Here is a 16,443-nt window from a genome sequence, read left to right on the forward strand (position 1 = left end):
GCGTTAAGCAAACAAACAAACAAACAAAAGGAATGTGTCTTCTGAAAGCAAGAATATAAACCTCATTAATGTTGGAGGTCCAGAGGAGGAGCATCTGTGGGGAGCCCTGCCCAGTGTTTTTTCCTAGTCTGAGCCTTTGCAGTGGTACGAGCCTAGTAGTTAAACATTTCATGCCCCAGACATAAGGTTCTGAATTGGGGTATGCAATCGCTGCGCTCAACTTTCTCAGTGTTGACATGATAGCTACCCTTTTCATAGGTGACTTGCATTTACTCGCTGTTTCTGAATCGTCAATTTGTACTGTGTCATTAGTTGACCTTAATTAAGAGACATTGGGTGGTACTCAGCAAGGATTAAAGATTTTCACTCATTAATGGTTGAAGCAAGATTTTATTCCATTGAATCATGATACAGTAACAAAAGGAAAAACAAACTGAGCATCAACTGAAAGCTTATCGACATTTATTTTATTTCTCCGCAGGTGAAAGTTGATGCCAAAACAAAGACCCTTCTCGATGAATACCGCAAGAAGAAGAAAGCCAAGGAGCTGGGAAGCAATGGCAACCAAGACAAGAGCAAAGAGGCAGAGAAAGACAAAGACGCCGACAGCAAGGAAAATGGGGACAAGTCTGACAAGGGGGATAAGGAGGAGGGGGAGGAAAGCGCGTCGGAAGGAGGAGAAGAAGTGGACGAGAATTCCAAGAGAGAGGACCGTGTAGCGCAGGCCGGCCTGGAAGCCATAATGCGAGAGTATGCCTTTGAACTGGCCAAAGAGCCGCCCGCACCAAAAGCTTGTGGGTACCTTGTGTGTGACCAAGTTTTGTGTTGTTTGTTTTTCAGGCATATTTTATAAGATAGTTGTGCTTGAGGATGTAGTTCAGAGTTTTGTTTGATACACTGTAATAGATTGGTGCTGAAAAGATGTCAGACACATGAACAAATATATATACTACAATTAATGTGGATGATCAGGTATTAGGTAGTGTTAGTTCTGTTTGCAGGTTTGTGTAGTGCTATACGCAATTTTATGATTAAGACATCTTCCATTGTTTAATCAAATCATTCCAAGCAGTGGGATCAGACATTTACAGGTACATGGTTGAAGCACCATGATCAAACGAGCCCTCCACATCAGCTGTTACTAGTGTTACAGAGCAGTGTTTAACTTTAAGGCTTTAGTTTCAATGTGGATGTTTGTTTTTATTTGTATGCTTTGGTTTTAGCTGAAAAGGAGAAAGAGTCTAAGCAAGCGACAGCGAAGAAAGATGTCAAAGAGCCGAGAGATGTGGTGAGTACTGTATATTTATTTGTGTCGCAGTCTTGAGTCCAAGTTTTCAATTTCAAAACTTGCAAAATGAACATTAGTTGCACTGCGGAATTATGCAGTCTTACGTAGAAGCACTTTCATTGATGACAGCTAGGACGGGCGCTGTGGCGGGGTGGTAAGACGTCGGCCTCTTAATCGGAAGGTCGAGGGTTCGAATCCCGGTCGCGGCCGCCTGGTGGGTTAAGTGTGGAGATTTTTTCGATCTCCCAGGTCAACTTATGTGCAGACCTGCTAGTGGCTTATCCCCCTTCGTGTGTACACGCAAGCACAAGACCAAGTGCGCACGGAAAAGATCCTGTAATCCATGTCAGAGTTCGGTGGGTTATAGAAACACGAAAATATCCAGCATGCTTCCTCCGAAAGCGGCGTATGGCTGCCTTAATGGCGGGGTAAAAACGGTCATACACGTAAAATTCCACTCGTGCAAAAAACACGAGTGTACGTGGGAGTTTCAGCCCACGAACGCAGAAGAAGAATTGATGACAGCACAGTGTGATGAACAGATCTATACTCTATACAAAGAGAGAATGAGGCATCTGATAAAGGATGATACTCGGAGTTTTCGTGTGGTTTCCAATCATTCTGTAATTTTTTGTGCGTACGGAATCTGCATTTGTCTTAGCTTTTGCTATAATATACCGCTGTCCTTGGGCTAAAGTGTCGGATCCAGTGAAAAGATGATCATATTGAAGGCATGTTGATTGCAAGGATTATGGTGGTGAAAACAGGATGCAGTCAAGTAATAATTCAGACAGACTTCTGTTTTGTATAAGATGTGGTGGCGTGCAAAACCAAGGGTGTCTGTAAAAAATGTAATTACAACAGCATTTGAGAAAATGGGATCACATGTGTTGAAAATGTTCAAGAGAAGTTTGAATACTTGTTCACTATTGTTCATTTTATTGCAGGGCTTTGAAGATATGGATTTGGAGGAGGACAAAAGGGACATAATCAATAGAGAAATCAGAATGTTCAGGGATATGCACAAGGTAAGAACACATAATTAATGAAGTTATATATATTCCTGGATAATGTTCTGTTGTTATTTTTTCCCCATGGCAGTTGTCTTTTTATTTCAGCTGAAAAAGAAACGCATCTTTTTTTTTCCTGGATAGCATACATTGAGTTATGAAAAAATAAGGCGAAGAGAGGGCAACAAAACAAGTTTTACATGAGTGATAAGTTGAACTGATTCATTTCAATGAATGCAGCAAAAGATCCAAGCAAATATTTGTTGCTTACCTCGTATCTGAAAATCAGCATAATGTTAGTCAAAAGATTTCTCAAGAAAAATGTTGTAATGGCACGAAAACAACCATGCACAAACACATGAATGGCAGTAGTTTTTGTAAGGGTTAGACAGTTGTAAATTGTTCCATGTAACACTCATTTTATTAGCCACAATAATTGTGCATGATGAGAGCAATCTGCATTTTATCTACATAGTGGTAGAAAATTATTCCCTTCTTCTTCCCTCTTCTCTCAGTTTTCTGCCCGTGCCTAAACATTTTTTACCCCCAAGAAAAGGCATGCTAACTTCTTTTTGTGGTAGATCAGGTGGAATATCCCATTATTACCCCTGACTGTTAAAAACTGTTCGATTTCTTACAATGATTAATGTCATAATTAAGTATGAATGGTGAGTTGGATACGTTTAATGCATTTCTTCGTAGTGCACATTTAGGGCTGTGTTTGAAAATCTTTCAAAACTTTTAAGAGCTTGGTTGTATTTGGTCGTGTTGTATTCTAAAAATAAAACGTACGAGAGAGAAAAAACAAAGAAAAAAAACAAGGTAAGATAATGTCTGCCTCTTTGTAAAGTTGAGAAAAAGAACATGAAAAAATTTAAGGGTCTGATAACAAACTGTCTAAAGTATGCCTAATGGAAACAAAAGAATGAACTTTTTTTTTGGTTTTCTTCAGAAGATGTTTTGGTTTCAGAAGAAGTTGAGAGAAAAAACCTGTACACAATTCCTGTATGAATATGCACCATATATGTGTGACATATTTACCCATGCTTGAAATTAACTAGGTTTTCATTTCATTGCTGTAAAATTACTAGATGCCTCTAAGACCCAGTCTGCAATCACCATGAATTCAAGTTAAATAAATGCTCTTCATGGGTAAGTGTTTAAAAACCAACTTTCTCAATATAACGGCACTCACTTGCCCGAAGATAACACCATCTGTAACTCGGGATGGGTGAGTCTCCTTTCTTTTTCTCCCTGATGTGCCGTATCCTTAAACTTGGTGTTGTCTGTTGTTTTCATTTGGTGAGAAGCAGACCATTAAGCTGTAATAATTATTCAGCAGAAGGTGCCTGTGGTTTTCCCGCTCATTGAACATCTATTGCAGTACATTTGTACAGCTTAATTAAGCTTTTCCTTGATTATGAATATGATGCATCAAAAAAGTCAGTTGAAAATAAATTGTCTACTTCTGCTGTGTGGCACTACAATTGACGATGGCATTTCTCAGTATGGCTATCAATTTGCAGTAAATGATCAGTTTGACAGATGCTACTTCTGGTATTCAACATTTTCAGTTATTCTTACTTTATATACTTGGTAGTTCAACTTTGAGATATTCTTCTCCGACTTACTCCTTTATGGCTGAAGGGAGACGAGTAATTTGAGGGAACACTTTTGCCAAATTTTGGCAATGTGTATGATTATGAATATTTCTGTGGAGATACTCATCTGCTTGTGAGGGCAAAGAGTGCAATAAAGGATGAGGAGAGATGCTGGTTCATAATAAGTCTGGTTCCTGTCTTTGGAAGGAGGTGTAAACATAAGAGGATAACTATAAGTGGCTTACTATGTCTTTGGTGCAACCCAGCAGCAATTTTTAGCCAGAAAAAGGTTTCCTTGGAGTGTAGAACGGTAAGTGAGACTTGCCATCAGATTGTATCCTTTTAGTGTAAAGTTTTGTCATTGTTAACAATAAATGTAGAGCAATCTGAAGATGATTCTACTTTGCGTGAATAGTACAAGGTTAGTGCCCCTACATTCACTTGTTGATCTCTGCTTTTAGTCACGGAAGAACAGATAAGTCTTTAAAGGTTAGTAATTTGCAGTTTTTAGTCCTAGTGAATGTATATGGTTATGAATATTTTGGGTTTTAAGAGTACCGGTACTGGTTTTACATTTACATACCCATGTTCTGAGGAAAACGGCTTTTCAGAGAAAATATATTTTGCATTTTTATGAAAAACTGCTGACAGTTTCTGCCATGTTCACAAATTTGATAATGACTCTGGCTGCCCACTTTTCTGAATAGGTTTTCCCATCAGTTGTGGTATTAAAGTGACAATCAATCAGCATGTTAAATGACTTGTAAAATGAAAAATCAAAGAAGACGAACAAAATGGCAATGATAAAATAAACTGAATTTAACATTTTGAAGAGATCATAGAATCCAGATGACTTGCGGTCTACACATTTGGATATTGTATTCGTAAGAATGTTTGAAATTAAATACTTTGTAGTTGTTTGATTGATTGAATGTTAATGTATGTGGTTTATGATATTATTTTCTGCATTGTTAACCATGAGCAGATTTGTTCATACCTATTGTGCCTTGATGTCTTTTGAGAATTTTAAACTCCTGAACGCTTTTTGTTGACCTTGATACTTGGCATTTTTATTTGACCACACCGTTTGATTTTGTAGAGTAGAACGGTTGAAAGAACTCTTGTTTTGAGGCTTGTTTGAAATTTAAAGACTTGCGGTGGATTTTTTTTTCTTCTTTTCTTGTTTTTTCCTTGGGTGGGGGAAACAAGAGCATAACTTTGCTTTTGTGTCACGAACAGCAAGGGAAGAGAATCGAGACAAATCTCGATGGGTATGATTAACAGATAAAGGAGCCTCTCTCTTCAAAATGACGGATGGCTCACCGATTTGCCCAGCGACGGAGGATGGATATCTGTTGGTGATGTACAGCAGAATTGTAGACTTGTACATTGTTAATGCAAGCATTTGCGACACACTGAATTCTTTTTTAGCTTTTGAAGCTGGAGTACCTGTGTGCATCTTGGTCGTGGGTTTTCTTTGGTGAAGGGGAACACTTCACTTGCCTCCTGGCAAAGCGAGAGCAGAAAATCAAGAAAGAAAAATGATTCCCTTGGATGGAAACATGTGGGGGGAGAGCGGATGGAAAAGGGTTTGCTTGCTGGGTTGTTTTCTGTTTTGTACTTTGTACAAATAAATATCTGATCTTACAAAGTTTTAAAACCATGATCAAGATGCACAGGTATTTTTAGTAGCATATATTGTTCCAACTGATCAGTCCACTTTAAAAATAAAATCGGAAAACAATGGGAAGTTGAGCTTCTTGACAGTGCCATGAACTTGGCTGTGCCCTTCGGGTAGTTTGATGGTAAAGCAATGATTTCAATCCTTTTTAATTGCGGTCTTGGATTTTGGACTTTCTGTTCAGAAAGTATAATGGTTTGATCAGTTGGAATGCTTTTTTAGAATTTCGAATCGGTTTAGGATTTGAAATAAGTGTGCCAGTTCTACAGCGGGTGTGTTTTCCTGGTGTTTTTGTAGGGAGTAGAAGAAGAGGAGGAGAACAAGGAGAGAGACCGGCGAGAGCGTGAACGCATGGAGGAGATGAAGCGTCGGCGGGAGAAAGAACGGGAACGCACAAGGGAACGGGAACGAGAGCGGGAGCACGAAAGGGAGAGGGCTCGACAACGCGAGAGGGATATGGAGAGAGAGCGAGAGCGAGAGAAAAGCAGGTCAAGGTCTCGGTCAAGCTCCAGAGGGCGATCTCGTCGCAGACGTTCACCTTCACGAGATCAGTCAAGAGAAAGAGACAGATCCTGGGACAAGTAAGTGGCTTTTTTACTCCACAAATCGTATGGCTGTACTTTTTATCGAAGTTTGAATGCTTCTTTTCTCAAAGTTCAGATAACCAAATGACTAGAAGGATTCGGTTGAAATTTTGGAATTAGATTTCAAATGTTTAAAAACATGTGTCATGGTTGACCTTTGTTGTAAGTGAGAAAGTTTGGAACAAAAATTGCAACCAACTTATTTTTGTGTGTGAAAATGCCATCATGGTAAATGCTTGTAAGCATTTTGTTTGCATTGTGTTTGTTTTTGTGAACAGGAGGAAAGAACGAGAGATCGAAGAGGAGGAAGAAGCATACGAACGTCGAAAGCTGGAGAAGAAACTCCGGGAAAAGGAGGCTGCTTATCAGGAGGTATGAATTGTGCATGCGCCAGGTCTTGTGTGTGGGGACTGGAGGTTGTTGGGTAATATTTTTCACATGCAGATCATTTAAAAGATTATGTGTCTTTATCTGTGTCTTTGTGTGAATGAAAGAAATCTTAACCCTTACACTGGTGCAATTCTGTAACACATGTTGCATAGCCACTGGTGAATTAACAGAGAGAAAAATAAAGAAAAACGGTCATATAGGTTTTCGCATCCATGGGAGGTAATCGGAACCGACCAAACAGACTGAGCCAGTAGCGCGACATATGTCGTGACAACCAGGTGACAGCATACGTAAAGTAGCGCGACATATGTCGCGACAACCAGCCTAAGGGTTAAGACCGGGGGAGCCTTAACTCAACCTGTCTGGACATAACTCTGTTGTGAATGGGTCCATGGATGTGAAAGTGCCTGAATTTGGTGGTCACCATGGCAGCTGTATTTCTGAACCAATCCCATCATTGCAGTGAGCTCTTGATTACCAACCATCTAAGGAAAGGTTCTTTTTGTAAAGACACGCGAGTGCAAGAGTCATTTTAATTAATTTTCATGAGCAAATAAACAATGGCAACTGCACGTGAGAGCGAACAACAAAGAGACCAAAAAGCACTTTACTCACGTTAAAATGATGAACACAGAACAAATAACGGCGACGTTTCAACCTCTTGGGTCTAATCTGTTCGTGCCTGAAGAAGACCCAAGAGTCTTTTTGTAATTTTCATGAAGTAAAGCACTGGCAAGACCAGTAAAAATTATGAGTTAAAATGTTAAAATCTATGAAAAGAACAGTACTTATTATAGTTATTTATTGAGGGTGTCGTGTTTCCCACAATATTGCCTTGCTGATAGGCATGATTTGAGAGTGTGCATTGATGATCAGAATGGAATGATAACATACTGATTGTCTTGTCTTACAGCGCCTGAAGAACTGGGAACAGAGGGAGAGAAAAAAAGCCAGAGAGTATGAGAAGGAAAAAGAGAGGGAAGAGGAACGAAAAACTGAAGAGGTGAGCTTGGTTATATTTACGGCTAGGGATTTATTTCCCAGAGTCAACTTTGTGCAGACTCTCCTTGGTGTTCGAACACCCACCTGTGCACACATGCGCACAAAAAAGAACCCAAGTTCACAGCAAAAGTCTCAGGGCTTGGAAACATGAATACACGCATGCAGGAAATACCAAGTCGCATAAGGAGAAATTACTACATTTAGTCAAGCTGTGGAACTCACAGAATGAAACTGAACGCACTGCATTTTTTCACAATGACCGTAGTCCGCCCAATGCAAAAGGCAGTGAAAGTGATGAGCCTGTTTAGCGCGGTAGCGGTTTCGCTGTGCTGCATAGCACGCTTTACTGTACCTCTCTTCGTTTTAACTTTCTGGGCGTGTTTTTAATCCAAACATATATCTATGTTTTTGGAATTAGGAACCGACAAGGATTAAAACAATTTCGGAAATTTTATTTTAATCATAATTTTTATATTTTTAATTTTCAGAGCTTGTTTTTAATCCAAATATAACATATTTATATGTTTTTGAAATCAGAAAATGATGAAGAATAAAATAAAAGTAATTTTGGATCTTTTTATAAAAAAATAATTTTAATTACAATTTTCAGATTTTTAATGACCAAAGTCATTAATTAATCTTTAAGCCTCCATGCTGAAATGCAATACCGAAGTCTGGCCTTCGTCGAAGATTGTTTGGCCAAAATTTCAATCAATTTGATTGAAAAATGAGGGTGTGACAGTGCCGCCTCAACTTTTACGAAAAGCCGGATAGGACGTCATCAAAGACATTTATCGAAAAAATGAAAAAAACGTCTGGGGATATCATACCCAGGAACTCTCATGTAAAATTTCATAAAGATCAGTCGAGTAGTTTACTCTGAATCGCTCTACACACACACACACGCACAGACACACACACACACACACACGCACACACACACACACACACAGAGAGACACACATACACCACGACCCTCGTCTCGATTCCCCCTCTATGTTAAAACATTTAGTCAAAACTTGACTAAATGTAACAAGTCGCGTAAGGCGAAAATACAATATTTAGTCAAGTAGCTGCCATTTTTCAGCAAGACCGTATACTCGTAGCATCGTCAGTCCACCGCTCATGGCAAAGGCAGTGAAATTGACAAGAAGAGCGGGGGTAGTAGTTGCGCTAAGAAGGATAGCACGCTTTTCTGTACCTCTCTTTGTTTTAACTTTCTGAGCGTGTTTTTAATCCAAACATATCATATCTATATTTTTTTGGAATCAGGAACCGACAAGGAATAAGATGAAAGTGTTTTTAAATTGATTTGGACAATTTAATTTTGATAATAATTTTTATATATTTAATTTTCAGAGCTTGTTTTTAATCCGAATATAACATATTTATATGTTTTTGGAATCAGCAAATGATGGAGAATAAGATAAACGTAAATTTGGATCGTTTTATAAATTTTTATTTTTTTTTACAATTTTCAGATTTTTAATGACCAAAGTCATTAATTAATTTTTAAGCCACCAAGCTGAAATGCAATACCGAAGTCCGGGCTTCGTCGAAGATTACTTGACCAAAATTTCAAACAATTTGGTTGAAAAATGAGGGCGTGACAGTGCCGCCTCAACTTTCACGAAAAGCCGGATATGACGTCATCAAAGACATTTATCAAAAAAATGAAAAAAACGTATGGGGATTTCATACCCAGGAACTCTCATGTCAATTTTCATAAAGATCGGTCCAGTAGTTTAGTCTGAATCGCTCTACACACACACACAGACACACACACGCACATACACCACGACCCTCGTTTCGATTCCCCCTCGATGTTAAAACATTTAGTCAAAACTTGACTAAATGTAAAAAGAAAAAGGGTAGCGCCGTAAACTGTATGGCAGCTCGCTTTTTCCCAGCCCGAATTTCCATGAGGGTAACCTCACAGGACTATATGAATCTTACCTTTATCCTAAGTGTATTATACCTTCTCTGGCTTTTGTGCATCATCACTGTCAGTGCTTTGGTGTTCAAAATGTAGATGGTCTCTTATCTGCTGTTATAAAAGTACACCTGAAAATTAAAGTTAATACCTTGCTGACTTTTTTTTTTACCAAAGGATCTTCTTCGTGAAAGGGCCGTCAATGAAGAGACACTTTTGGTTAGCCTCATGATTCCCTGTACCTCTCCTCACCTAAGAAAAGAAACTATTGATCATTTGGTCAAACGCTTGTGTAACCTTGGACTCAACTCATGTTCAACATAATACAAAAACCTAATTATTTGAGGATAGCTTGTCATATAGGTTCTTTGTGGTTTCTGATACATTTTTGCGGTTTGATCCTTTGGATTTTTAATGTGAGTATTGTTTCAAGTTGTGTCAATTCTCAAAACAGGCAAGAGAGGCTCGCCGTCTGAAGGAATTCCTGGAAGACTATGATGACCTGAGAGATGATCCCAAATTTTACAAGTGAGTTTGAGTGTTTGTATCTTGTCCGTTGGCATTTACCTGTGTGCCTGTATGTTCAGTGTGCACATGTATGAGAGAGAGAGAGAGAGAGAGAGAGAGAGAGAGAGAGAGAGAGAGAGAGAGAGAGAGAGAGAGAGAGAGAGAGAGAGAGAGAGAGAGAGAGAGAGAGAGAGAGAGAGAGAGGAGAGAGAGAGAGAGAGAGAGAGAGAGAGAGAGAGAGAGAGAGAGAGAGAGAGAGAGAGAGAGAGAGAAGAAGAAGAGAGAGTGTGCACACGCATACTAGTGTGTGAGAGAGGCTGACTGACTGAACTTTACTTATAAGGTTACAGTTGTGCCTTTTCTCTAAACCTGTACTGTAAAACCAGCCGCATACAAGAATTTGTGAGTGACAGAAAGATGGGGTGGGTTTTGTGTTGATGAGAAATTTCCATGTTGATACTGTTAGTGTTACCTAAGAGCACAGGGGCAGCTTTCAAAGTTATATTGTATGTTTGTGTCACACAAGGGCAGCTTGTAAAGTTATATTGTATTGTGGCAGTTCTCCTAATTCTACAGCTTACTACGTTGTTACTTCTAAGCTAATTGCCGGCGAGAACTAGTAAGAGTTGTGAAGAGGAACACAGAGAGATAATTTGCCTATATGTTTCTCTCTGCCCAGCGTTGCAGACTAATGCATGCGGTCGATGTTATTTTTATGTGATGTTACCTCGCGTTGTGTTTTCCCCATTTCCTAGTGCAATGCAAATCTAACCCTAGTCTACTGCTAACTCTTCGCTTTTCCTAAGATTCCGGCTTGACTGGTCAATAACTAATTCTACACAACTGAACAAGAACTCAATCAACTTGAACGTCAATCAGACACAAAGGGAGTCCACACTTTGATTGTATAATTCCAAACAACAGTTTATTTTACCAAAAGGTCAAGTGACCAGCATAAAATCGTCTGTCAATACAAACTTCATGTTATATTCACATTTCAGTCACACGCTTTCCTTCAGGTAAAGGTTATTTAAAAAGGCACCTAATCTCCCAACCCACAATACTAACTGCGAGGAGGTTTTGCAGTCCGGCGCCTAGCTAACTATGTCTTTGATCCCGTACAGGATATGTTTGTTCCCAAACTAGCTAAATTTTGGGTGTCAATTCCGAAAGGGATGCTATTTATTTTTCTGGCTACAAACGGAAGAACGGTTCTTTCCTCACCAGGCTAATAATTTATTACAATTTATTACAAGGGCTGTCTAAGACTTCGAAGTACTATTTTTGATGGTTTGGAAACCCAGGCCGCAGCCCTTATTTTGCCAACGATATTTTTGGCCCTAATTTCAAAGTTCTACTCCTATTTACGACACACAATGCGATGTCCAAACCCGACTACAATGGGTTTAACAAACGCACGTGTACGTCCTATAGTTTTACTTCCGCCTAACTGTCTAAGTTTGTCGGACCTACCCGGTCCGATTTGGTTTATTTTCTATCTATCTACAGTGGAGTCCAGCTATAACGAACCTGGGTAAAACGAAATCCCGCTTTTAACAAACTGCCATTGATTTCCCGGCAGACAGCCTTCTATTTCTTACTTGTTACTTTCGGGCTACAACGAACCTTTTGAACTCATTTGCATAACGAACCCCTCTTATAACAAACACGTTTTCATCCCCCCAGAGCAGTTTTGTCTCTAAAAGTCACAAGGCTACAACGAACGGTGCAAGGTCTCGGCCAACCAAGACTATGGCATACTCGTAGCAAAGCCGCGGAATGGTACCGTAAACCAAGAATAGTGACGTAATTACGTCACGGTCGAAAGTCTTTGACGTCAATGCCTCCCTGTAGTCTTTTTCTCTCGCGCGGTGTGTGTGTGTGTGTGTTCATTTTGTGCACATGTGTTAGTGTTACTGTTTGTGTGTGTGTGTGTGTGTAGGTGTGTGTGTGTTTGTGTGTGTGTGTTTGTGTGTGTGCGCGTGCATGAGTCTGTACTCGTGTGTGTGTGTGGTGTGTGTGTGTGTTTGTGTGTGTGTAAGAAAGAGAGAGAGGGAGGGAGAGAAAGAGAGAGTGTGTATGTGTGTGTGTGAGTGTGTGTGAATGTCTGAAGAGTACTCGGGTCCAGCGCGAGCGTTTTTAAAAGACACTGACCTTCTTCCCAGGGGTCAATGACCCAGTTTTAGCTATGAGGTGGTTCCCCTGTCATATGAGAGAGGAAACATTTCCTGCACAGGGGTCAGTGACAGTTTAATCTATGGGGCGGTCTCTTTGATGTCTCAGCTGAAACATGCATTATCACAAGTTGTTTGACTGGTACTCAGGCGGTCTCTTTGCTTTTATTTCTATTTTGATACACTCCTGGAAAAAAAGTGCCGCCTTATGACCCGGAAAATACCGTACATGCTTTTACACGACTTTTTCTAAAATTACAGTAAAGTGAACATTTGAACTATGCCTCTCTATGGATTATATTATGAAGCATGCAGAGATTGTACTCTGCAAGGAAAGATCGATGGGACGATCATTTGAAGGTGAGTGGGAAAACTTGTCTTGAGGCCATTTAGGGTTGAAAACTCTACAGCGAATTACTGATATAACGAACTAAAATGTATCTCCCTTGAGATTCGTTGTACCCGGACTCCACTGTACGGTGATTTTTCTCCTATCTATCTTTTGGATCGCTCGGAACCAGACAATTCGACTGGCTCGAGTGTTGATGATCGTCCTTTAGAACTATATGTACTCCTACACTGCCTATTTGGATGAAAGAGAATCTCAAGAACCTTTACTGCTAGCAATTTACCCTACTCTAGTCTTTATTCTGCAAAACCTCTAAAGCCTTTTTGTCTCCCGAGTGTTTTATACCCCTTCCTGCCTAGCAACACAAAATAATGTAAGGATGTCTCGCATTGGCTAAAATGGCAACAATTGGCCGACTCTCTCGCAAACTCGTCCACAGCAAAAATATAATCCCTCTTTATCTCTCTTTTCCATACAACTACGATGTCCGCAGACATCGTTTCATTAACATTTCGACATATTTACTTACTTTGCAATATTATTCTCTTCAAAAGAACTTTACTCGCACGCTAAATTAATATTCCGTCCGTTGACCGGTAGGACGCAACTTACGACGGTCACTAGGCCAATCGCGTCTTCTACCAATCAATCAATCAATCAATCAATCAATGAGGCTTATATCGCGCATATTCCGTGGGTACAGTTCTAGGCGCTCTGCAGTGATGCCGTGTGAGATGAAATTTTATACGGCCAGTAATTGCAGCCATTTCGGCGCATATTTACCTTTCACGGCCTATTATTCCAAGTCACACGGGTATAGGTAGACAATTATTAACTGTGCCTAAGCAATTTTGCCAGGAAAGACCCTTTTGTCAATCGTGGGATCTTTAACGTGCAGACCCAATGTAGTGTACACGGGGGGGGAGTTTGGACACCGAAGAGAGTCTGCACACAAAGTTGACTCTGAAATAAATTTCCGCCGAACCTGGGATCGAACTCACGCTGACAGCGGCCAACTGAATACAAATCCAGCGCGCTACCAACTGAGCTATATCCCCGCCCCACCGAGCATTGAAACGGGTTACTCATGACCTGATAACACGTTTATTATAACTCTTCCTACTATTTCAAACGTTCAACTAGTCAAATAACGCTATAATAACAGGTTTGTTCACTTTTCATCTTGTTTCCAGCATCTAACTTGTCGAGTAAACAAACATGGCGGCCATTGCCAGTAGCGAAACTACGAACTCAGTCCTTACGGAAATCCTAACTACATTATTGCTTACGTTCTATAACATGTCGGGAAAAGCTGGCCTTAGCGATAACAAACCAGATTCTACTCTGAATTGCCTTTGCTGCTGCAAACTTTATGGTGTTGACGGCAATCCCGTCACAGTATGTTTGTGTCACATAGGGGCAGCTTGTAAAGTTATACTGTATGTTTGTGTCACATATGGGCAGCTTGTAAAGTTCATATTGTATGTTTGTGTCACACAGAGGCAGCTTGTAAAGTTATATTGTATGTTTGTGTCACATAGGGGCAGCTTGTAAAGTTATATTGTATGTTTGTGTCACACAGGGGCAGCTTGTAAAGTTTTATTGTATGTTTATGTCACATAGGGGCAGCTTGTAAAGTTATATTGTAGGTTTGTGTCACACAGGGGCAGCTTGTAAAGTTATACTGTATGTTTGTGTCACATAGGACCAGCTTGTAAAGTTATATTGTATGTTTGTGTCATACAGGGGCAGCCCACTTGCACGCCGCCTGAAGGAACGGGAAAAGGAGAAGGAGGCAGACACGAGAGACAGACAGCGTGAAAAGGAAGAGATAGATGAACTGAAGAGGAAACTTTTGGACCAAGGTCACCCTGACCCAGAGGCAGAGCTAGCCAGAGTGAGTTAATGAGTTGGTGCAGTTGTAGTCTCAGAGAAACTGGCACAAATCACAGTAAACATGTTCCAAGTTTAGCTGATGGGTTTTTACTGCCAACTATTATCTAGTTAATAAGATACTGCTCTAAAGATAATGTAGTTCATTGCCTGTGCAGTCACCATGCGTGATTCTTAATGAGCACTGAAGCAGTGCTGCCTTGTTTTCAGCTAGAGGATGTGCGCCACCAACACTAACCTTGTTAGCCCTTCTACAAACAACGGTACCACTATTATTGTACTTTAATAGTAGTGAAATGATAATCAGGTTGAACGAATTCCCCTCACTAAAGCTGCAGAAAAAAACCCATGTGGATGTCTGTAATTGACCACCATGCGATACTTCTAATGATAATGTTCGGAAATGACTGTCAAGTTTGTATGGGTTGTGGAAGAGTTGCTTTTCCTTGTTTCCATAGAAACACTGAGACAAGCCTACAATGGCACATTTAGATTGCCTCAGTGTTTCTATAGAAACACTGAGACAAGCCTACAATGGCACATTTAGGTTGCCTTGACCAGTGTTTCCATAGAAACACTGAGACAAGCCTACAATGGCACATTTAGATTGCCTCAGTGTTTCTATGCAAAAGCAAGGGAAAGCAACTCTTCCACAACCTATGAAAACCCGACGGAGTTTTTTTCCCAAATTGTCTATTTAGACACCCTGCGGTACTGACGTGGCTGTTTTTTCTGCAGATTGAGCGCGAGAGAGAGGAGCACCTGCGACCCAGGCTGCAGCTCATCGAAGCAGAACGGGCGCCATCAGAAGTGTCGGACAGACAGGTGAACGCCAAAGAAGAATCCTCATCCTCAGAAGAAGAAAAACCACCACCACCACCGAAGCCAAAACATGTCCCTGCCCCTGCCCCTGTTCCTGTCCCTGCCCCTGTCCCTCCCCCTCCCCCAAAACCTATTGTGGAATCGGCGCCCTCCTTGCAGTCTGTGTCAGAGACTAACACACCATTCACGGATGATGAGGCTTCACGCCTCAGCGCTCCCGGTCAGTTTGACGAGGAGTCGTCACAGCCAGGGTTTGGGCCGCCCATGAAGGAGGAGTCCCTCAAGATGGGATTCAGCGCTATCAAGTTTGGTGAGTGCATGTGTTTAGTTCTTGGTGTGTGTGTGTGGTTAATGCCGTAACATTTTCAAGAGGTTCACCTATATGAGATGATATCAGTGATGCTGTCATAGATTTTGTGAAATACCTGACTGTAAAGAAAGCAGAGGGGAAAGAAAGGGATGGTTTTGGTAGGAACAAATTGAAAGAGTTACACAAAAGTCACCTTTGCGGGGGGGGGGGGGGGGGGGGGGGGGTGGTGTTCAAACCTTTCCTGTGCAAACTTTTGGTTCGCAGCACACAATCTTTAATAGAGGAAAATTGGGGAAAAGGAGGAGCACACAAACAATGTGCATATGAAAAGTAAACATTTTGATGATGTGCTTGACGGACAATTGAGAGTTCATGCTTTCTTTATTTTAAGGCCCTTTTCTTTCTACTTCTAGCAGGAGCAATGAACAGTCCTAGCGAGTCCAACAGCAGCATCGGCCCGTCTCCTCTGCCGCCAGCAGCCCCGCCAGCAACAGTCCCAACCATCGTCATGGGACCCACCAACGTCAAGCGCAAAAAGTTGACCGTGGGAGACGTTTTCAATCAGGACGACGACGATCAGACGGAGGGCAAGAAACGCAAACTAATTCCGCTGGACTATGATGATGATAGGGGCAGTGGGGGCGATGACAAGAAACCCTCAACAGCAGAGGAAAAACGCCAGAAGATCAAAGGGCTGATTGAGAGTATTCCCACTGCCAAGGATGAGCTGTTTAATTATCCACTAGACTGGAGCATTGTCGATCAGGTAATGGTGGACGGCAGTGGAAGAGTGTAGGTGTAGAGTTTGTGTGTGTGGGTTTGAGCAAGCACACGCATGAGCTTGTGTGGATGTGTATGTTTCTGTTTTGTATTGTGTGTGTGTGCGTACATTTGTGTGT

The 16,443-nt window shown here is 40.9% G+C and overlaps 1 protein-coding gene across 2 annotated transcripts in view; it reads left to right on the forward strand.

The window, feature by feature from the left end:
* LOC138953073 (RNA-binding protein 25-like) overlaps nt 1-16,443 on the forward strand; it is a 31,317-nt gene that overhangs the window by 12,727 nt on the left and 2,147 nt on the right. The window contains exons 8-17 of one of the 2 annotated variants that reach the window (XM_070324848.1): nt 482-794; nt 1,224-1,288; nt 2,236-2,316; nt 5,878-6,161; nt 6,443-6,536; nt 7,468-7,557; nt 9,944-10,017; nt 14,266-14,416; nt 15,151-15,544; nt 15,958-16,310. In XM_070324848.1, coding sequence (XP_070180949.1) covers nt 482-794; nt 1,224-1,288; nt 2,236-2,316; nt 5,878-6,161; nt 6,443-6,536; nt 7,468-7,557; nt 9,944-10,017; nt 14,266-14,416; nt 15,151-15,544; nt 15,958-16,310 — 1,899 coding nt within the window. The remainder of the gene's footprint in view (nt 1-481; nt 795-1,223; nt 1,289-2,235; nt 2,317-5,877; nt 6,162-6,442; nt 6,537-7,467; nt 7,558-9,943; nt 10,018-14,265; nt 14,417-15,150; nt 15,545-15,957; nt 16,311-16,443) is intronic. The other variant, XM_070324849.1, reaches the window with a different exon arrangement.

Source organism: Littorina saxatilis, linkage group LG17 (genome assembly GCF_037325665.1).
Source record: "Littorina saxatilis isolate snail1 linkage group LG17, US_GU_Lsax_2.0, whole genome shotgun sequence".
Taxonomy (NCBI): Eukaryota; Metazoa; Mollusca; class Gastropoda; order Littorinimorpha; family Littorinidae; genus Littorina; species Littorina saxatilis.